The sequence below is a fragment of the Amblyomma americanum genome, chromosome 8 (genome assembly GCF_052857255.1).
Source record: "Amblyomma americanum isolate KBUSLIRL-KWMA chromosome 8, ASM5285725v1, whole genome shotgun sequence".
NCBI lineage: Eukaryota > Metazoa > Arthropoda > Arachnida > Ixodida > Ixodidae > Amblyomma > Amblyomma americanum.
This window is the reverse complement of record NC_135504.1, coordinates 20,249,048-20,272,337: the sequence shown is the minus strand read 5'-3', so window position 1 is coordinate 20,272,337 and position 23,290 is coordinate 20,249,048. Positions and strand designations below refer to the sequence as shown.

General features: G+C 47.3%; 1 protein-coding gene across 2 annotated transcripts in view; it reads left to right on the top strand.

The window, feature by feature from the left end:
• The window catches only part of mwh (multiple wing hairs), a 229,857-nt gene that overhangs the window by 145,497 nt on the left and 61,070 nt on the right, over positions 1–23,290 (top strand). For both annotated transcript variants that reach the window (XM_077634060.1, XM_077634059.1), the window contains exon 2: positions 8,967–9,157. In XM_077634060.1, coding sequence (XP_077490186.1) covers positions 9,065–9,157 — 93 coding nt within the window. In that variant the 5' untranslated portion in view covers positions 8,967–9,064. The remainder of the gene's footprint in view (positions 1–8,966; positions 9,158–23,290) is intronic.

Genomic DNA, 23,290 nt, shown 5'->3' with positions numbered 1-23,290 from the left:
GAGAAAGATTTTGCACCGCACTCTTCGCGAGGAGGGGTGGGCAGGAGGCGTATATATTTCGTGGCCGGGCCGAGTGTTTTTTTGGCAGGGTGTAATTTGCACCACGGGAAACCCCCTTCAAACTACCCCCCCCCCCCCACCCCACCTCACCACTGGGGTAAGCTGGCTTACCCCGTCGTCTAGCCCTCCCCCCTTCCCCCTCCCCCTCAATCGCTACTCCCTCTACTAGGCGCCAACCAACAACCACCACCACCAGGGGCCCCCAAGAGACGTCCAGGGCTTCTGCTCAAGCTTGCCGCTTGAATTTTCACCCCCAACGGTGGTCGTACCGAGTTGTTCATCGAACGCGGCGCTGTGCGCGTTCATTGGCCTCTAGAGGGGGGGTTACTTCCTTTTTTGTTCAAACGGTGGCGCTGGCGTTCTTCTTGGCGGCGCGCCGATCTTTCTTGCCGTCGCCGACGTCTGCTAGCGGGTGTGTGCGCAGAAATGGATGCCCCCGCTGTCGTCTGCTCGCTGGTGCGCCAGCGTGCGCTCTGGTTGTTGTTGTCGTCTGCCGCTGTGCAACGCGGTTCATTCCACCAGGGGGCGCGCTCGAATGCGTTTGCTTCGGGGCCGCCCGTCGTTGGTGTGGTGTCTAGGCAACGTATATAGCCAAGGGTTGTGCCCAAAGATGGATGCCCTGTCGTCTGCGTCGTATGTTTGTACCGCGCTGGCTCTCGCTTGTAGACGTTCCTGGCCATGCGCTGTCTGCGGTGAACGTGCTTGTCTGAGCTGGCGTTTCTTTTTGCACGTTGTATTTTTGCTCTGGCTTCTTTCTCTGTTACTTTTCATCGACCAGCACTGCGCTCATAAACTGCACTGCGTGAGGCTAGATGCCAGCATGGGGGCTTGCGAGCTACGAACACGTACGCTCTTTTCTGAATATCACAGTCGGTACCATTTATATCCGGCTCTCCAGTCTAGACATTCATTACAATGCTTATAAATGATGTGTGGACAGCAGCCGCATAGTGTGTGGTGAGAATTACAGGAAAGATTGAATTCCGTTGGCTGTGGGCGAGGAAGGGTTATTTAAAACTTCCAAGGAGGTACGCACTGAACATTTAAGTGAATTCCTCCTTCTGCAACCGTTGTTTCTCGTTAGATTTTTCATTTTTGGCACCCTTGAAAGATAACCTATTGGCATCGATCACCTCCATGATTTGATCTATGAAATTTTTTTTGGGGGGGGGAGGAAATGGCACAGTATGTCTCGCATCTGGGCGGACACCTGAACCGCGCCGTAAGGAAAGGGATATAGGAGGGAGTGAAATAAGAAATGAAGAAAGAGGTGCCTTAGTGGAGGGCTCCGGAATAATTTCGATCACCTGGTGACCTTTAACGTGCACTGACATCGCACATGAAAGTTGGTTTTTGGGGAAAGGAAATGGCACAGTATCTGTCTTGCATACCGGCGGACACCTTAACCGCGCCGTAAGGGAAGGAATAAAGGAGGGACTGAGAGAAGAAAGGAAGAAAGAGGTGCCGTAGTGGAAGGCTCCGGAATAGTTTCGACCTCCTGAGGATCTTTAACGTCCACTGGCATCGCACAGCACACAGGCGCCCTAGCGTTTCGCCTCCATCGAAACGCCGATATGACCTCTATTGCCTTTAAACATTTTGTAACAGCTGCGAACACAAAGAAACTCTGAAGATTTTCGAGCTCCTTGCCTCGTTGTTACAGCACAGTTTCGTGAGAGGAGAATTAAAATGTCTACTAAGACGTACAAAGCAGACAATAAAGTAAATATTGAAATAGTGCGGTAATTTACACTGTACGTAAATATGCTACGTCATAAGCGAAAGTTTACATGATTATCCAGATACAAAAATTACGATTTTTCGTAGAGATACACATTTGGGTTCGAGTGCCGACCACTGAGATCTTCCTGAACTACGTGAATTTTGAAAAGCGATTAACCTCCTGTGCCGCGCATGATTACAGCAAAATTTCCTGGCTATAATTTGTACGTTTAGGAGTTTCTTAGATTTTTTTGTGCTCTCTACACCAGATTTTTTCTCTGGAGTGGGGTGACGCTCCTAGAAGCTTATTTTATTTAAAAAATAAATTTGTTTTAATGACCCAGACCAACAACATATTGGCACCAATAAAACATTCAGCCCTATTAGTTGTTCTGCCCCGCGGCCCTGCACCAGTTGCTTCAATTCGAAGTTTTCGCTAACACCAAATATGTACTTTGTTTGTCAGATATGGCAGGATTTGTTATCTTCTCCCATTCTCACCTAAAATAACAAAGCTTGCAACTCGTCACCAAACACACAGGAACGAAATGCGCGGCATGTCCGTCCTGGTTAAAATCATCGCAACAAAAAAGAATAGTACCATTCTCTTTACATAGTCTTAACCTTTAGTTATTATGCATTGTCGTTCGTTGTAATACTAGCCCCAAACTTGTGTGCTAAACGCAACACTCATCTGCTTCCCATTATGAGCAGCGTCGAAACCGGCCGTTACTCTGACTGCAACAATATATCCATTGCTGTCACTGCTAGTGATGAATCACGGCTATTCAAGGCTTGTAATGAATTCTTATTACCAACAGCAGCAGATGCCTATAGAAGTGACATACTCTCTCTGACACACACACACACACACACACACACACACACACACACACACACACACACACACACACACACACACACACACACACACACACACACACACACACACACACACACACACACACACACACACACACACACACACACACACACACACACACACACACACACACACACACATTCCTTCGCTGGCAGCTAGCTTAGTGCAACGGTGGCAGTCGTTATCTACTCGCATGCAATACAAACTGCCGAAAGAACTTGCTGACAGAACCAGGCGCCCATACACGAAGCCGGGCCAAGCCGAGCCAGTCTGAGCCGCCACATTCATCCACGTTTTAATTACCCGCACGAATTACTGCACCGCCCACTGAACCGTCCGGCAGTGCGCAAACAGTAGGCACACGTATATAGGTGTATAATAAGCTGGTATCACGAACGGATTGCGCCATAGGCAAGCGGCACGCTGCTCCAGCAACTAACTCACCGTGCACACACACGCTCTGTACCGCAGCGCCGTGAGTCCCGCAGGTGTTTGCACGACTTTCGCCGCTGCCTACCTTGCGTAACCCTAAACCCGCGCGCCGCTTACTTTGCGAGTATACCTTCTGCGTCGTGACGACGGAAGAGTATACGCACACTGCGGCTGTTGGCATCGAAGGTTTTCGACCCCGACGAAAAGAATTACGAAACTGGCTTCTGCCACCGCCTCGCGCGGCAAAGTGAAAAAAAAAAAAAACGTACGAAGAATACCACAGGGAGCGGCGCGCAAGCGCGCGTACGGGCCTTCAATAAACACGAACTCGGAGCGGCGCGCGCCGGCTGGTTAGGCTTAGCGAAAGTGGCCCCGCACGCTGCACCCCACGAGGGGGCAGCACGCGCCTAGGGGCCTCAGTTTTCTCCGCCCCGCAGCCGCCAGCTTTATTAGGGGGCCCCGGTTTAGGATGGTGGCGTGCCGCTTGCACTAGCTCTTCTTGTCTCGCTTTGTATTCTTCTTTCATTTCTCTTTCTTCGTCTTCTTCTGTTCTTTACGGTTTCACGGACGCCCCATGCCTGCGTGCCCCTGCCAACGAGCGCCAACACGCACGCCACCTGGTGTGACGCTTCCTCCAGTTTGTTTCTGCGGACGAAAGTTTCGTCTGCTTTATATTCCGCCGCGCAGGATTTCGTTATGCCTGCTTTTTTCATGGGGCTATATACGCATCTTTTTTTTTTAAATCCTCGTGTCTCGTCTGCTCCCTGCTTTGCATTTCTCCATGTTGTGGTTGTTGTTGTTGCTTTTCCTGCTTCGTCTGCTTCTTCTTAACGTTTCGCTTCGTCGTGTACCGTCAGCCAGTTGAGCTCATGCAATAGAAGGGCGTTCTTCAGTGTTCTTTTCATTTATCGTCTGCTCGCGCTTTGATGATTGGCCATTCTTTTCTGCAATGGCAGCAGGTATTAGCAACAACATAAATTACTCGAATTGTGCTTCTGTGTTTTATTTCCTATTTTCATTCATTTTTTTTTTTTGTCGTCAGTGTTGCTTGTTTCGCGCCTCCTTTCCCTTTGATTCTCTGTCCGCTGGGATGTTTTCCCTCGCGGGCCGATGCAAAGCCATTATTTACGAGCCGGGCCGTATGCTATAAATAAGCCGGAAGAGATGTGAACAAAAATGGCGCCGCCGCTGGCCGCGCTCGGACCGGGGTCGACGCTGTTGTTGACCCTGCACTATTATCTGACGCCGCCGCCCGCTTGGTCTAATCCGTTTGCTGCGCTCGTTATTTGCATTTTGGGATTGGTTTCGTCATGCGTTCTCACCGCGCTGTTATGGGGCTATTGAGAGGCTGTATACACTGGGCTGGCTTTGTGAGCCCTATTGCAGTGCCTTGGCCAGGGTTGATGGTTACGAGTCTCTACGGGAGACGCTTACCCGAACATTACCCATCCTTTCTGGCTGTTAGATGAGGTCATGCGATTTGCATAACGTATGAGGTGCGCCACTGACGTGGCTGTGTAAGTGTGTAAATAATCTTAGCCACGTAACTTGAGAGTTCCAACTTTTGCCAAGAGGAAACTGACGTTTTGTTTCCTTTTCCTTCCGAATTTCTGGAGGTGTGTTCAGCAGAAAGTAAATACAGCAAGTTCTTAGTACACCTCTGTCTCTCTCTCTCTCTCTCTCTCTCTCTCTCTATATATATATATATATATATATATATATATATATATATATATATATATATATATATATATATATATATATATATATATATATATATATACGTAGTTAAAGAAAAATTTGTCCTGGTCCGGAGTTCGAACCCGGGACCGTCACTTCACCGGAGCAGCCATTCTACCAATTGAGCTAATTGGGATGGCTACTAGCTCATGGTTGGGCGAGAGCGAATTGATCGATAACTCGAATTGGGAACAGTGTTGGTCAAAGTATAAAAATGCCAAGCGAAGGAGTGTCTGTGTTACGTATAGTATAGCTCTGAAACCGTCATACTCTGCACTGTGCGCCTGAAGAATTCCGCGTACAGAAGCTAAGCAACTGAGTCCGCTGCAAACAATCCAAGCGAAACAAAGTACTCAAAGAGTGAAAGAGATCGAAGTGTATTGAGTTCATGCAGCACGCGATTGGTCCCTTCACGCCATCTCGGTGGCGCGCGCATATAATTACGCGGCCCGTTTTCCAGCCTGATGGATCGACCGCAGCTTCGTCATTAATATTTGTTCGGCTCGGATGACTGATCCACGCGGCCTCGGCTCGCAGTGATTTGCGCACCGCGTCCAAGGTCCTGTCGTGTCCCAAATGAACTTTCATCCGGCATATCATTGGCTCTCTGGTTATTACGTTCGCTGCCGCCTGCTCTTATGGCGCTGGCATGTTTATTGTACCTTCGTCTGAGCCACCTTCGTGCCAACTGCCCCCCCCCCCCCCCCACCCGCCCCCGGCAGCTGCGGAAGCCGTGTGTATGTATACATCTGATACAAAGAACAGGTTGACGCGTGCTCTCGTTAATGGCAGTCGGCGGCTTTAACACGTTGGCCGGTGCTGCCACCTGCCCCGCTACAATGCACATCGGGAACTATAGATTGCTCGCTTTGGCTTCGTTAGGTTGCCTCTCTCTAACGTAGCGCTTAGTCAAGTCGGTCGTAGCGCGGCGAGAGGAAATTATGGTTCGGAAATATATCTGCCTTAACCGACATGCACCAACTCGTGGATGTGAGGTCGCTTTCAAAGGGTCTATACGTGTAAGTGCGCGGGTGGCGTTCTAAGTGTCTTTTTCTTACGTTCCGAGACATCCACGTACTGGGCACAGACGGCGAAAGCAAAGCGAAGAAATAAGTGGTAAAGAAAGAAAGAAAGAAAGAAAGAAAGAAAGAAAGATAGATAGATAGATAGATAGATAGATAGATAGATAGATAGGTAGATAGATAGATAGATAGCTAGATAGATAGATAGATAGATAGATAGATAGATAGATAGATAGATAGATAGATAGATAGATAGATAGATAGATAGATAGATAGATAGATAGATAGATAGATAGATAGATAGATAGATAGATAGATAGATAGATAGATAGATAGATAGATAGATAGATAGATAGATAGATAGATAGATAGATAGATAGATAGATAGATAGATAGATAGATAGATAGATAGATAGATAGATAGATAGATAGATAGATAGATAGATAGATAGATAGATAGATAGATAGATAGATAGATAGATAGATAGATAGATAGATAGATAGATAGATAGATAGATAGATAGATAGATAGATAGATAGATAGATAGATAGATAGATAGATAGATATAGATAGATAGATAGATAGATAGATAGATAGATAGATAGATAGATATAGATAGATAGATAGATATAGATAGATATAGATAGATAGATAGATAGATAGATAGATAGATAGATAGATAGATAGATAGATAGATAGATATAGATAGATATAGATAGATAGATATAGATAGATAGATAGATAGATAGATAGATAGATAGATAGATAGATAGATAGATAGATAGATAGATAGATAGATAGATAGATAGATAGATAGATAGATAGATAGATAGATAGATAGATCCAGACATACTCCCTACATTTGATGAGTTCAAAAAGGAGAGCAGTCGCAAGTTCAGTGCACTGTTAGCTGCAACTTCGTTAACGGCCGCTCTACGAATGGCAGTTCCTCCATCGTCCCACATACGTGCGGAATTCGGAGGCATTCTCTGGCGCGATCATTTCAGAGGCGAAGCAAGCTGCCGGAGAAAAGATATAGCTCGCATTAGCAGCTCGACGACTGGCTGCGCCCTGCTGACGCCGCCTGATTGCACAGCAACCTTGGTAACAACTCTCAAACACAGCACAAAGGCGGCGTGAAATGAAGGGCGCACATTGCAGCTTCAATCAGCGCGCGGAAAGAAGCCCAGTGTGTAACCCTATTGAAAGCACACGCACGCTATACAAAACCACGTTCAGCACCGAGCGCAATCTTTGGGACACCCGTCGTTACTGCCTCCCATTACAGAGGGCGCTAGCTTCTGAATGTGCCGTTTGAGTTCCCGAAAAAAGAATAAGTGAAAAAAAGAGACAGCCTTTCGATTTGGGCGTTTTGTGTGTACGAAAAGTAATTGCACCGCCAGCTAAACGTTGCGTGCTGAAAACTCTGTATCGGGTTATTCCTAGCTAGCGAAATAATTACACCTTTCGGCCGTGTACAATGGGGTCAGCGTGTACACAATGGCTCTGGCTGTGGTAAAGCGCCGTTTATCGCCTACCAGACAAAAAGGCGTAAGAGAAAAAAAAAACAAAAAAAAAACATTGACCTCATCTCTGCTCCCAAAGGCGCGAGGAACGAAACGCTCCGGCAGGGGACTCCTTCATTCCCGTGAACTTGTGAAAAAGGAAAAAAAAAAGAAATACAGAGTTGCGTGCTCTTCACGCTTGTGTTTCTAATTTTGTTTTCCTCGTTGGCTTCGCTTCGCTTACCAGTTCTGCTTTACATGTTTCCTTACCTTGTGCGTTGCACGGTCAGATCATCGAGCCGTGAATGGTTCGGCTCTTTCTGGCTTTTAAAAGAGCACCCCCCAACCCCGTGCCACTGAGATTGCTCGCGTGTAGGCACGCAGACGAACGCAGACCACCGATGCGCTCTGTTTCGTCTGCTTCTTGCCAGCGTTCGTCTGTTGTGTAGAGGTCCTTATCGCTTAGAGCTTCCCCTATATACATGGATCTTGGAAGATTTTGCGCGCGTGAGTTTAACTTTCTGCAGCTATTATGGCTAATTTTCTCTTCAAAACACTGCATTGGTGCTCTGTAACATAGTGTTTGAGCTGTACATGCGGCTCAGTATTCGCAACGAAGTTTGTATACAGCTCAACATGGTACGGGGGTGGGCAATTTGGTTCCTTTGCTTGAGACACCTCGGGATACAGGTAGGAACCCGCCGAGGTGGCTCAGTGGTTAAGGCGTTCGGCTACTGAGCCGGAGTGCCCGGCTCAGTTCCGGAGCCCTCCTCTAAGGCACCTACTGCGCCATTTCCTTTCCCCTACAACAAATTTCATATAGGTAGGATACATCAGGAAGTGTGTATATGCTTCTGCCCGCAACTGCAACAAACCGTGTAAATCGACATCAGGTATTAAATGCGATAGTGTCGACTACTTTGTGCATTAAAGAAAATTTGAGCTTAGTTTCTGTGTCCAGGATGTCTTGATAATTAGACACGGGTTAGATCCCTGGCGCAGCGGTCGCAATTAGATGGAGGCGACATGCTAGAGGCCCGTGTAGTGCTATGTGACGTCGGTGCGCGTTAAAAAAACCCGGGTGGTCGAAATTATCCGGAGCAGCCCTCCACTTCGGCGTTCCTCATAGCCTGAGTCGCTTTGGGACGTAAATCCAAACTGAACTAAAGAACTTCCCTGTATAATCCTTCAGTCTGTACTTTAACGAAAATTTCTCCCGTGACATGGTGCAAGGCATCTTGCCGTTTTCCCAACAGCTCTTTATTCCTCGTCTGTTTTGTATAATACGAATCAATAGCTCTAGACTTTTTGAGAAGAGGTGTTCGCAACCTGACTCGCGGAGTTTTGTTCGCTTGTTGACTGTTTGATCCGTCAACGGTTCATACCTATGGGCACTGAAACTCCTTTGGACGTCCTGGAGATGTTTCAGACGTCCTGCAGGCGTCCAATTGAGGTCCTGAGCTCATTGAGTAGTAGCGAGACATGTGTGAAACAGTTGCCATAATATACGGGGTAGAATTTAATGAAACACTTCAGAAGTCAAACAATAAAATGTAATTCATTGGGAGTTGATAAGCATATAGTATTCGCTTTCTCCGCAGGCGTGTACTTGGAGCCCACCCCCCGAGGCCCTCCGCTGGCGCCCTCTGTCGCGGACCAGGCCGGAGGGAGCGCCGCCATCACGCTGGTGGCCGCAGCCATGTTGCCGCCTGGCGTGCGACAGTCGTCCGTCGCCAGGAGTGACGGCCTGCACGACACCAAGAGCGTCTGGGAGCTGCGCTTCGCATACAAGGTACACATATACCTCCCTACCCGCGCACGACGGCAAGCATGCGCAGTATTGGAAATGTATTGGCAAAAGCCGGTCCTCCAAAGGACCGGAGTGAGACCATCCTATTCCAATATTGGGCTGCTTGCCATTCTCATATGTCTAGAGGTGTTGACAAGTTTCTTATGACGACCAGAATGCAACTGTCTTTAAAAATTTCTGTGATAGTCTACAGACTTTCTATAAACTTTATTAATTAATTGGTTTTGGGGGAAAGGAAATGGCGCAGTATCTGTCTCATATATCGTTGGACACCTGAACCGCGCCGTAAGGGAAGGGATAAAGGAGGGAGTGAAAGAGGAAAGGAAGAAGAGGTGCCGTAGTGGAGGGCTCCGGAATAATTTCGACCACCTGGTGATCTTTAACGTGCACTGACATCGCACAGCACACGGGTGCCTTAGCGTTTTTCCTCCATAAAAACGCAGCCGCCGCGGTCGGGTTCGAACCCGGGAACTCCGGATGTCCATAAATTCTTGTATTGTATTGGGTTTTATGGCGCATTGTCTATAAATTCTATAAACTGGTCTGTAGACAATATAAACCTATAGACAGTCTCTAGACAATATATAAATTTATGGCAATACACTTTTAGTAGACTTCTTCTATAAACTGTCTATTGACTATGAATAGACAGTCTACTGAATATGAATAGACAAAAGGAAATATATATGTAGGTAGGCAATAGAATCTACAAGAAGTCTATAGACAGTCTATGGACAATTTTGGTCAGGGCTTTTTCATGGTTTTACAAACAATCGCGTTGTCTCTAGCCGCGGTGTGCGATTTAGGAGACAAGATGCGATGCATTTAAAGAGGCAGGAAGCACTATCCCAGAAGAAAAAAAAAGATCTCCAGAACATGAGAAAAACAATCTAGGCACATATAAGCCATGGTTGTTCTTCGGCTACCAAAATTAGAACACGTGTCTCCGACTTTCACCACCACAAGTGCAATATCAATCCACCCGTTAATAACGGAGCTGTATAGGTTCTGTTGCGTTCTCTATGTCGTGGATACTTTTGCGTCCAACAGCACAGTAGGGATGAGAGCTCAGACTTGATGTCTTGACTTTCTATCGGAAGTTTACAGCGAGCTATAGACTCAGGCCCTCGAGGGTGTGTGATGCGTGGAAACGATAAAGGGTCCCTATCGAAGAACAGAACCGAAAATTTTTTGTTGCCACAACAGATTTTTGTATAGCTTATTGGGACATGAAAACAAAAAAATCTTGTAGTAACAACAGGACTTTCGGTAGTATAGAGCAGTCTCCTGGTCGTAACGGCGGAGTCAGTTCTGTCGCAACAACAGACAACTTCGCAATACTACAGAAAAGTCTGTCGTAACGACAGGACGACAAAAATTTCTGTTGTGTATTGGGACTGGCTTTGTCGTATTTTTCGACTGGCGTAGCCTGTCCAAGTGACAGAGTAGACACTGAGCAGACAGGAAATGTGTCAGGGAGTGGCACGCATTCAGATGGTGCGATTAGATTAGGAAGCCCACCTGCGAATAAAGCGCATATTATTGCCAGGGAGCCGGGGTCACTGCATGATTACCATGAGGGGCTTCTGTTTAGCAAGTGGACTTAACAAATGGACTAAACTCAGTTTATGATGGTGATGATGAGGATAAGGCGCTATGCTGAGGACGAAAGGTGTCTGGAGATAGCCAGGACAGCAGCGACCTGCGCAAGTACCTAAAGCACAGTATGTGCAGGAGCGGGAAAAATTAAAGTGAACATACTTTTGTTTATTGCACTCACGAGATGTCAGAGGTCATATATGTAACTTTATTGACCGTACCATCGCGCATGCGCCCACCGTATGCATTATCCCACAAGCACCGCTTCGTTAGAGTTCGAATCCAGCAGTACGCTATTTTTACACCTGCTTAAGGCTGTACCCCGTATCTTACTGTACCGTAACATACCATAAAATACCATACCGTACCATACGACACCACACAACGCCACGCCACACCACGCTGTACACTCCCCTACACTACCCCACCATATCCTATCCTGCTGTATCATACCAAACCATTTCCTACCGTACCCTGGGAAACCATACCATACCATGTACTATACCATGCTACGTGCTCCATAGTGAATTGGTTGCTTTGGCCGGCACCTCATTCTTATTTCATTTTTTCTTTCGATAAATACTGCAACCCCAGGGTATGATCCTCTAAGTGCGAATGTCACCACACGGTATGCAGCCAAGAAATCTACCATTCACTGCACCCTGCCCAATAGGTTAATTTTACGCTCAGCATACTATGATTCCCGAAGCGCTATAGCGAGAAACCATGGCCAGGAAGCAGAGTTCCTCACGTGCCACGCACAACAAGGAAGCGTATTACACATCGTCGAGCCTCACCTGTCAAGGCTACAGGAGTGGCACCTAACGGCGAACGCCGAGGAGGAAGCACGAACGTGTGAAATGGAAATGAAAGAAAACTTAGCAACATAAAAAATATTCGTCGGAAAGAAGACGGTAATGAGAAGGAAAAGAAGGGACGGAAAGAGGCAAAGCAGGTAGACACCGAGCGAGCGCGGTCCGAGGCTGAAACGTCCGCCAAATGAGCAGAAACGAAACCTGTCCGCCGCGGCTTGGTCCTAATGGATGCCAGGAACGCGATGAAGGACCACCCGGGTGGCTCCGCTCCTTGTTCGGCGATGAGCGAGTGCCGAAATCCATGTCCGCTTGCCCGGACCACTACGAGACAACCAGTGCGCAGCGTCTGGTGCTATGCAACTCCTACACTCTAAACAGAGAGGAGTGAAAAAAGAGCAAGTTGTCCTCTAGGCCACAACCTTTTATAAAAGGGTACACTGTGTACACTGTAAGCATGAATACACATATTCAGGCGGTGGCGTAGTGTTTACGGCGCTTGGCTGCTGACCCGAAAGATGAGGGTTCGATCCTTGCCGCGGCGGTCGAATTTCGATGGAGGCGAAATTCTAGAGGCCCATGTACTGTGCGACGTCAGTGCACGTTAAAGAACCACAGGTGGTCGAAATTTCCGGAGCCCTCCACTACGGCGTCCCTCGTAGCCTGAGTCACCTTGGGGCGTTAAACCCCCGTAAACCATACCATAACAAACCAAACCTATATAGGCGTATTTATGCTTAGGGTGCAGCTGTGAACATGAATACGCCTATATGAGTCTAAAAAGGGAGTAAGGGGGGCTCCTCTAGCGCGCACCTTTTTATAAAAGGGTGTGAAAAATAGTGAGAAAATACTAAGCTTTCCTCTAGTGCACACCCTTTTATAACAGAGTGTTCCTTTTATAAAAGGGTGTGCACTAGAGAAGCGCTTACTCCCTTTTTACACCCTTATAGACATTCATGCTCACAGCGCACACTATAAGCATGAATACGCCTGTATAGGTGTATTCATGTTTACAGTGTACACCCTAAGCATAAATACGCCTGTAAGTGTGTAAAAAGGGAGTGAGCTGTTCTCTACCGCACTCCTTTCACAAAAGGGTGTGCGCTAGATGAGAGCTTACTCCTTTTCACACCTTTTTGTATGCAGTACATGTGTTGCCTTTAGACTAGAGGCTAAAGCGCAGTGAAGAGGTCGAGTACTTGCGCTCTTCGGCGCCAACATGACACCGCTGAGAGCGCTCGCGCAGAGAGACCGAGAATTCATGGCTTACGGCGGCGTCTATTAGCGTTGAAATCTGTTCACAGCCAATAATTTCGGACTCCTAGGTGTCGTGACCCTAAAAATGTTGCACAAGTGCTGTTCACAGCGACCATCATGAACTTAATTGAATTGAATTGAATTCTTGGGTTTAACGTCCCGAAGAGAGAGAGGAAAAAAACTTTATTGCAACGCAGTGTTAAGCGCCGGGATGTGTTGGGCCAGGGCCACCAAGGTCAACTGGCCCGTCAGCTGGTCCAAGGCTAGCAAAGCCCGCCACATTCGGGGATAAGGGTAGAGAAAATGAAGGACTAATGGCAACGGGGCAGGACAAGAGGCAATGTTCCAAATTATCAAAGGGTTCAGGGCGATTCGGGCAAACGGAGGAGAGTCGGATACGGTAGAGATAAGAACGGGCTGCAGTAAGGAGTGTATTTAGGTGTATGCGTCGAATAATGCGTATAGATGCGTGGTGGTGAGAAATTTGTCCGCTATAGGAAGTGTACGAACGTTTTCTCTTATGTTGTCGTAGTGAAGATTTATTTCTTGGTCGTAGTGGAGAGTAGTGCCCCACGTGAATAGATAATGCCAGAGAGTCCTAGGTGAGGCCATTCGCCACCTCGTTGCCTGGGATTCCAGCGTCACCAGGAATCCACCTCAGTGTGACAGTGTTGGCACTTACATACCCAGCAATTCTGCACAAAAGAATTTGTGAGCGGTAAACCGCTTATGAACGCAGTTGTTTCATATAATGGAAGATTTCACTATAGCAATCAATATATCTGCAAACCGCCCGACTGCAGTCTTTAATTTTTTTCCTATTCACGTTTTTGCTTTCGTCAAAAGCATTCCCCGTTGGTTTTTTATGGCAGTTTTAAATGTCTGATGCGATCGATGGAAACACTTTAAAATGAAAATTTTGCGACATATCATATTAATGGATTATTGCCTTCAAGATTTCCGTAACAGTGTCGTACAACTTTCTCATTTTAAATTTTTTTGCCCGAGAAAGCTGCACATGGCTTGGTGCGAGCTTTTTGTAGACCATCCCACTGTTGTGCAGGAATCCGACCCGTATGGAATTGTGCGTATAGCCTATATTGAGTCAGTATATATTTGGTATATCCTGAGGGGTTACGGCGGGGGGAGGGGGCTAGGGACTCGGAGGTCCTGCATACTGGTGATTCTGTAGGCGGGAGGTCAGTGTAAGGTCAAAGGGTGCGTCCGGAAGTGACTCACGGGTTGTGAGGGATGTTGTAATGGAGGGCCTCTAATCTCGACCACCTGGGGACCTTTAATCTCGGCCACCTGGGAACCTTTAACGCGCGCTGACGCCGCACAGCATACGGGCGCCTTTTGTGCCTCGTCCTCGTTGAATCTCGTCCACCGCGGTCGGGATCGAACCCGGGTACGCCTTCTCACTAGCTGAGCACGCCAACCCCTGAGCCACAGTAGTGAGTTAGTGACCGTCATATTACTATTCTGAATCCCTGAGGGTATGCATGACAGTGCAGTTCCCGTTATCGCATCTAGAGTTGGTGTGTTAATTCTGGGAATAAGCGCTGAGAGTGTTGGAGTTTTGAAAATTGAGGCGTTGTCGGCATTTAATTAGAGCGCCTTGAATATTCCGTCGCACTATTTGTTGTGAGTTGAGAAGAGAAAGTTTTCTCGCAAGCATGAGGCTATGGCTTCTCAGTCTTTAAGCTTTGACGTCAGCTTCTCGCCCCCTTATACAACTTGTCCGCAGCAGCTAGCTAGTTCGCTTAAATGCCACAGATGGCGCGACAAATCGTAGGTATACAACTCTCCAAATTTTGGATTCATTCGTTGACTGCATTCCGAAATATGGGGTCAGTTGGTACAAATAAATGGCTTCCAGAAATGCCGAATGTACCGTGGTTTGTATACCTGACTAATGGAAAAAGAAAACCCCACAGGGTAATAAGTCCTCCTTGCTTTTTTTCTCGGAACGAACGAAACGTAATTTAGCAGAAAGTGCATCACTAAGTGCGGGACAGTTCGATTATGCGCGCTCTTCAAGAAAGAACAGAAAATGGAAAAAAAAAGGGGGGGGGGGGGGGGGGGGAGTGCCGGGGAGTCCGTGTGCGAACACAACAACAACGTAAAGCTCTCTGTGCTCAGCCTTTAAAATTCCTGCCGCGCGCCAGGGGTCGAACTAAAAACAAAAACTCTAAAAGCCGAGAATTTGACCGATGGCTACGCCTGCCGCCAGACCCGTTGCCTAACGTTGATTACCGAGGCCCGACCGGCCTACGAGCAGACGGCTCAAGAAAGGAACAGAAGAAAAAAAACAAAGATGGCGGCAGTGGCGGGCGATGTCGTCTGCTACGCCCGTGCAGCAGACGAACTCTTGGTGTGAGGAAACACCGGTAGAGAGATGATGGCGGGGAGCGGGGAGCGTGAAGCATACCCCGCTTCGAGGTGGCGTTAATCCAGTTCAAGGTGGTGCATCTTCTTTGGAGATCGTACGTAATAAATATATATACGGCGACCGTGGTCTGGACGATCCGTCTAGCTGTAAACTTGTGCTTTTGGAGACGCTGCCGTGATGGCGCTCGGAGAAAACCCAGAGTCCATCCGAAGGACGTTGAACCATGATGCGCACCGCGCGCTGACGTTGGTTCAAAAGAAACAAAATGATATATTAATGCTTTCGGGTGAACTCGGAAGTACTCCTTCACAGCTGCCGGGAGTCTGTGTGGAGCATAGGTGTATTCAGCGCTGTCGTTATGCGTTGCGGCTTTGGGGTTCATCCTCCGTCATTTTGCTCCGCATTGTTGTGTATATGCGGCTATATGCGGAATGGCGCTCTTATCTGGCGTCCGATCTTTTCTATTATAGATGACTGATAAGCGATGCGCTCCGCACCGCGGCTAGCTCTGTATGGGGACTGGGAACGCTCAGTTTTACACACTAGACGCCAAAGCACGCGCTTTAATCGGTCGTTGCACCGAGTTTATTTGTTGGAGGACTGTGAACTTGCGGCAGGTCAAGAGGGAAAGTAGTTCTATTAAAAAGTTTATGCAAAATTATAGAGACCCATATCAGCAGTACCAGATCGATAAAATTTGGGACGTTGAAAGTTTAGCTTTTGAGGTGTATATTTTCCGCTTATCGTAAAACACAGAAACAACCCTCCGCATCCAAGCTCAACTTCCTGAACTAGCCGCCCTTTGAAAAATAGCTCGCCTCAAGTTTCTTTGTCTGCTTCGTGAAAATAAGATTGTCCCCCCGTGCTAATTACCCGTTTGCTATTACGCAGTGTGCGCGTAGAGTTATTTTTTTTAATATTCGTTCCTGCCGAAAACCAATGGTGAATGGAATAACATCGATCCGCGTGTTTTTTGTAGCACCATAATACTCCAGAGGCTCTTGAAAAAAAAATTTAATTGTATTTGTTTAGGAATATGCCTTTCTTGGTTTGTATTATTTCCGTACTCCGTAACTAAAGAATAGTGTTAATAAATAAATAAATAAATAAATAAATAAATAAATAAATAAATAAATAAATAAATAAATAAATAAATAAATAAGTAGATGGCAACGATAAGTCCCGTCGCCGTGGAGCAACCTTCTGACGCTGCAGTGATACTCTTAGCAAGGAACAACACGGTTGGAATAAAGTATTAGTGTGTGGGCACTAGCGTCAGCAATTAATTAATGCTAACAGAAATTTGTTACAAGAAAAAAAAGCACTATAGTCTCTGAAGAATTCTTTGTGAAGAATTTAACTCTTATTATCCAATAATAATAATAATAATTGGTTTTTGGTGGAATGGAAATGGCGCAGTATCTGTCTCGTATATCGTTGGACACCTGAACCGCGCCGCAAGGGAAGGGATAAAGGAGGGTGTGAAAGAAGATAGGAACGAATAGGTCCGTAGTGGAGGGCTCCGGAATAATTGCGACCACCTGGGGATCTTTAACGTACACTGACATCGCACAGCACACGGGCGCCTTAGCGTTTTTCCTCCATAAAAACGCAGCCGCCGCGGTCGGGTTCGAACCCGGGAACTCCGGATCAGTAGTCGAGCGCCCTAACCACTGAGCCACCGCGGCGGGGCTATTATTATCCAGCAGAGTTTCAAGTTTCGGTAAATCAGTTTGGACGATCTGTCTACCACAGCGGCATACAGTTTCCCTTGTACGACACACTCTCAACGCGTATACGACTATATGGGAGTAAAAAAAAGGAGTAAGCTGTCCTGTAACGCGGTCTCTTTTATAAAAGAGAATGCGCTATAGAGGCCATCTTACTCCCTTTTTCACTCCTTTGTGGTTGGGGTGTACGGTCCTCTCCATACGTGGAATGAGAGGTTCGTAGCTTCGGGTTTGTTGCCAGTTGTGGTGGTCGAGCGAAAGCGTGGTAGCGAATTCGAAAGCGCGTTTGGATGCCAGCCACCGAGTCACCGCAGTGGGTATTCCCCGGATTTACACCTCAGCAGCGTGCCGCTAACGCCGACTGTTCAGGCGTTCTTAGTAACTATGTGAGCGGCAGCTTATACTCTGAAGATTAGGCAGCCCTGCTGACTTTCTAGAAGGGGGGGGGGGGAGGGGGGGGGGATGATGAGGCGCAGGGCGCAGTATCGGCCATCTTGCGACGTGCGATGGCGGCTGGGTGGCAGCCATGATGGATGACCGTGGCCCGAGGCAGCGCGTGACCATTACGAGGGTGGGGGGGGGGGGGGGGGGACGCCTTCGGAGGAGGGACTCCCCACGGGCGCGCCCGCGAAAGGAGCGCGAAGTCGACGCGCATGCCTCGCTCGACGAAATTACCGAAATCGGGCCGGCGGCGAAAGCAAAGGCAGCACATTTTTGTTAGACGTCGTTTATTAATGCGATAGCATTACAAAGCCCCGTGGGGCACCAAAATTCCTCGTCGGTCATAAAATTCGCCCATTAGCTTCAGGTAAGTGACGTCACCAGACCGGAACATTCCCATTGCCTGGAGTAAAGTGACGTCACCTGATCTGAGCATTCCGATTGGTTGGAGGGAGATGACTTCATCAGACCGGAGTATCACCATTGGCTGGAGAAAAGTGACATTACTTCCCATCTGGTGACATCATCAAACTAAAGTATCACCAACCATTATGAAAGTCAGTGCGCTAGATGACAACTAACTCCCTTTTTACTCCCACATATGCGTATTCGGGTTTAGAGTGTAGGGTTTGGGGGGTGTCGTGAGGTAAGCGAACAGGTTCAACGACTCGTCTTATTAGACATCTACATGCATCAGGATGGGATGTTTGAGGACATATGCTCTGGTAAGAACAAGGATTAAAGTGCACTAAATTGGTAGGAGAACAATACATACTTTTTTCCTTCCTTGCGCAAAACAGATGCGGTTATAATAAGGGGTAATGACTTTTCGGATAAGTTGGCCACACATTTCAAACACAGGGTTAGAACGCATAAATTCACTCAGCAAATAAAACTGGAACATTTGACGCGCAGCCCTTGAGCGTATTGGTGGTCACTTCGTAGCCAAACGTGCTTACGTTTCTACAAAATTTATGAGACACCCCAACTAACCGTCGCATCATCTTATCACGTTGCTTTTTCTTCAAGGTCTACTTGAGCAGCACAATCCATCTCTATCATATATCCATAGCACATCCACATCACGTACCCGCTTTCCTATGTGCCGTATGAATCCGCTCTATATTTGCACTGAACTTAAGAAGCCAACGATGTGAACTTCTCAAGTTTGGCTCTTTCTATGACAGTATAAGTCGAGTTAATCAGAATCAATTCAAAAGCGCGCCGACGAATATAGACCGCCTAAGAACGCCTAGGGCGCCCTATCACTCTCTCCCTGCTCCCTTCACGTATAGCGACCGCAACGCCCCCACAGCGCCTAACCGCTAGACCTCGGACTCCAATTTGCAAGGCCAGGAGGTACAAGCCAGATGAGTAGGAAGAAGCATTCTACAAAAAAAAGGGAGTAAAAAAACACCGGGGTGAAAATAGACCAATTTAACACCGCCGGCACCCAAGGACCCCAATTTACTCCTCGCGTCGTTGTCGGAGTAAATCACGGCTTATCGCCCTTCGCCTTCTATACCGCAGCGCATACATATACACACATCCAAGCTTCCAACAGGACAGTGTGCGTAGACTGCACATAATCGCGCGCACATACACTGCGTATCTCGATCGGACACGTGGCCGGAAGGAAAACCGCAGAAGTGGCGGCGCGTAGGATGAACCCTTAAGCCACCGCACTCTCTATAACCTAGGCGCCGGTTCTTGTATTCATGAGCTCTCCGCGATTGTGTATGCGATATACGGCGATGCCTATGGCTGCATGCGACCAGCACTGTCTGATCCTGGTTTGCGATATACCTCCAATCATGCACGCCAGGACGTTCTCGTTAACGGGGTATGAACAGCGGAAGAATTCCGGGTTTTATTTCTCTTTTTTCTGCCCCATGGGGAGGAAGAAGTTGAGCAACCTTCAACAGCATTTTTCTTTCTTCTTCTCTTCTTTCTTTCTCTCACTTTCTATCTCTCCATCCTGCTTCCTTGCCTCCTAACGACTTTTGTCCGTTTGTTCATCTGCACCTTTTTTCTGTATTTTCTTCTTCCCTTATAAAAATGGTCTATAGACAGTCTATAGACTTTTTATAAACTCTGTTGCCTTCCTATAGATATTTCTTTTTGTCTATTCACAGTATGCAGGCTGTCTATAGACGAAAGTCTACTAAAACTGTATGGCCATGAATCTTCATATTGTCTGTAGACTGTCTATGGGATTTGTATTGCATATAGACTGTTCTCTAGGGTTTGTCTGTAATCTATAGACTTGATAGGCAGGACTCTATGGAGAGTCTATAGACTGTCTAAAGAAATTTTTTAAGGGTTTACTCCTTTTGTTAGCTGGTGAGGCTTGCCTATATCGAACCCCATCTTTTAACGGACATTCTGTTACTGTCAAGGTCTATTGCGTAAACAACACCAGTTGGATTCAACGGGGTCAGCCGTAATTGAAGATTACCGTAACATCTCATTTTTGCCAACGTATAGCGCGAAGAGGACGCGTTCCGGGTTACGGAACAACTCTGCAAGGCATCTTTCCCATTCGCAAATTCGTCCTAACACCACCGCCTGAAAAGCTGTATGCAGACATACAATGCATAAATGGCTTCCCAATAGGCACTGAAACTCTCCTGGACGTCCCGCGGACGTTTAGAACGTCCTCAGGACGTCAATGGGAGTTTTAATGCCTACTGGGCTCATCCTGCTGCAGCCACTGATGAACCTTTCGTTCACCAAGTCTTCGAGATATTAGACAGGTTTTCACTGCATGCATATAGAAGCTCTGTCGAAGGTCTTGTGAAAGTCATGCTGGTATATGTGCGAAATAAGGGGCCCTATATCAAGGAGTCGTTTGTTCTATCACCTGGGCTTTCTGCACCCTCAAGCTGGCTGCCGCGGCTGCGACTATACTTCGAAAATCAAACACAAGCAAACAAGTTAATTACTAGTGTTCAATCAAATACTGCTCTCCGGAAATGGATAGACGGCCACGCCTCCCATATGGTGCGCCACGCTGAATAGGGACCCTTGCCAAGTGGAAGGCGCGCTTTACTGCGTTCCGAAACCACGCTGCGTGGGATGCGCCGGCTGCAATTCTTTCGGTCAGCGGACAGCTAGGCCGGCAGGCGTGACGTAATCGAAGCTGTCGCCGCGGCTAAATAATGCCTCACTTCCGTTCTGAAGAACGCTGCCAACTGCCGCCAATATGGATTTGCCCGGCTGGCGGATACATATTGGCTGCGAAGGACCCGCGCTCCCAAGCATTTGCATTAAAACGCGCTCGGAGCATGTTTAGTGCACTCGAGACACAATCGGTCACCATCCCACATGACAAGGTCGAGTGTGGGACTGTAACGACGTGCTCAGTATTTGCAGTCTTTTAATCTGACAAGCACAAACGAAACCCTTCGTTTATAAAAGTGGTCTACAGACTCTGTATTGCCTTCCTGTAGATATCTATTACGAGTCTATATACTATATATCGACTGAAGTTTACTAAAAGCCCTTCCTTTATAAAAGTGGTCTACACTGTATTGCCTTCCTATAAATATTTCTTTCTCTCCATTCACAGTGTACAGATTATCTGCAGACAAGTCTACTAAAAACGTATTGCCATAAATCTATAGATTGTCTATATACTGTACATATGATTTGTGTTGCCTGTAAACTATTCTCGGTGATTTGCCTATAAACAGTCTATAGAATTTATAAGGCAAAAGTCTATACACTGTCTAAAGGAATTTTTGAAACCGATTGCACCCACCTGCCAGGCACTACGCAATCTATGGTTCCCAGAAGAGCCAACCGCCAACATTCAAATTCTGCAGTGGAGAAACATCCTCCTCGCGTATTTCGGGGGACTGTCCTGAATGACAAATGGTAACCGCCAAAATCAGGAAGAGACAATCTCCTCCTACCTTTCCGGCCTGTGTGGCTGACTCTCTCACCCACTTTGCAACGACAGTTCATTTTGGCTAAATTCATGCTTGCATTCGGTTACGTATGTGTTCTTGCTTGCTTGCTTGCTTGGGTGAGTGCGTGCTTTCGTGTTAAAAGTCTTAACTACAGCCCTTAAAGGTTTAACATTTTCCTCACTTCGTTTACAGCCGGATAAAGCAAATCGTGCTATCTGTTATAGCTCGGCGGCGTTACTCCGAGACGCACTCTACTTGAGCGTTTGCCAGCAGTTGCCAATTCATAAAGTACCGTTCCTGACCTCGTAGTAGATTCGTTCCCCAGATAACCGGCTGGTCAAGGAGGTACGGAGGCGTCGGAGCACGTAATCGTAAGTAAAACGTCGCAGTCACGTCCCCCCTTCTGTACACACACTGTGGCACGGATTATCTCTACTCACGTAATGGCTGTCCATTTACTCAGCCCACGAGACGGCACACGCGTTCAAAGAGAGCGGAGCGGCCGTGTAACTACGTTACCTGCGGTTTTTTTTTCTTGGCAGACTGCGTGGAGACATTTAGCGGAGCCAACGCGTGCGGCCTGCAGGGTAGATCGAGCGACGATATGCGAAAGAGCGGAGCGGCTCGAAAGGGCGCCGGAAACATTTCAGGGTCTCGCGGCCTTCGTCAGTGGCCGTGTAGAAATGGCGCCTGTCGGTTCGGAGCGAACGGAGTTTAACGGGCCGCTTTCCCTGGAGTTCTGCACGGGAACACCCTTTATGCACGTTTTGGACACCATTCCCTCCCTGTGTTTCTTCAACTGCTCCTTTAGATGTGAGACACCCTGAGCACCTTTCCTGTGTACAGTCTTTGCCAAAAGTTACCAGGCTGCATGGTTTGGTTCTCATTCGTATAGTGCAGCCCCTACGGCTTCCCTAAAAACCAAAAGGTATTGGAAGGTGAGGAAAAGGGTTCTCCTTACCTCACGGTGATTTATAGCTTAATGGTGGCGATAACTGTTCCGCTACACAACTGAGAAGCAAACCGGGAAGCCTGGTTACTTTTAGCAAAAGGGGTACATTCCAAGTGGGCTCTTTAAGGCTCTTAATACGAAGAGGGTTTTCAGAGAAAACAATCAACTCATCGAGACTCAATCTCGTGATCGTCTCGTATGCGTGACGAACACGGCTCAAATACTGAGAACGCTTTGGTTTGAGTGCAAAGATTCCCCCATACGCTGTTCAGCTTTTCTACAGCAAAAAAAGCACTCGGAAAGCACTTGCACTTACAAAAATTTCTTTAGATATTCTATAGACTGTCCATAGACGTTCGCCTATAAAGTCTATAGACTCTCTATAGAAAAGACCGAGAGAACAGTCTATAGACAATACAAATATTATAGACGGCCTATAGACAATCTATAGATTATGGCCATACACTTTTACTAGACTCTTGTCTACAGGCAGTCTATGGACTGTGAATAGACAAAAATAAATATCTATAGGGAGGCAATACAGGCCCTTAGAAGTGTACAGACTGTCTATAGACAATTTTTGTGAGGGTGGTCTCCAAGACCAAACGAAGAGCTGCTCAAAGGAGCAGATGCGCTTCTACTTGTCAGTAGGTTTGTTTTTTCGTGGTCCAGGTTTCCACATTCACGTCATGCTTCTTCATTGTGATACCGTACCAACTAGACTCAGTCCTCACTTTGTTCAGAGTGTCGTGTTGCTGGCTTCGCGATGGCCCGGCTCTGAACAAACATGCGGACGATGTCAGGTCACGAGGATCTTTGTCCGGAGTTGTCCGAACGCTGGAGGCGCAACTCGCGTTGAGAGACCTCTCTCCTCGAAGCTGAAACCGGGATCTCAACGCATATTCTCCTCGGCTAAACAGCGCCCCAAGCAGCACGAATAATCGGCCCGATGCCGCAAATATAATGGCAAACGTCGGTCCTACAGAGGGCCAATATTGGGCCGATTTTCCAGTGCTGC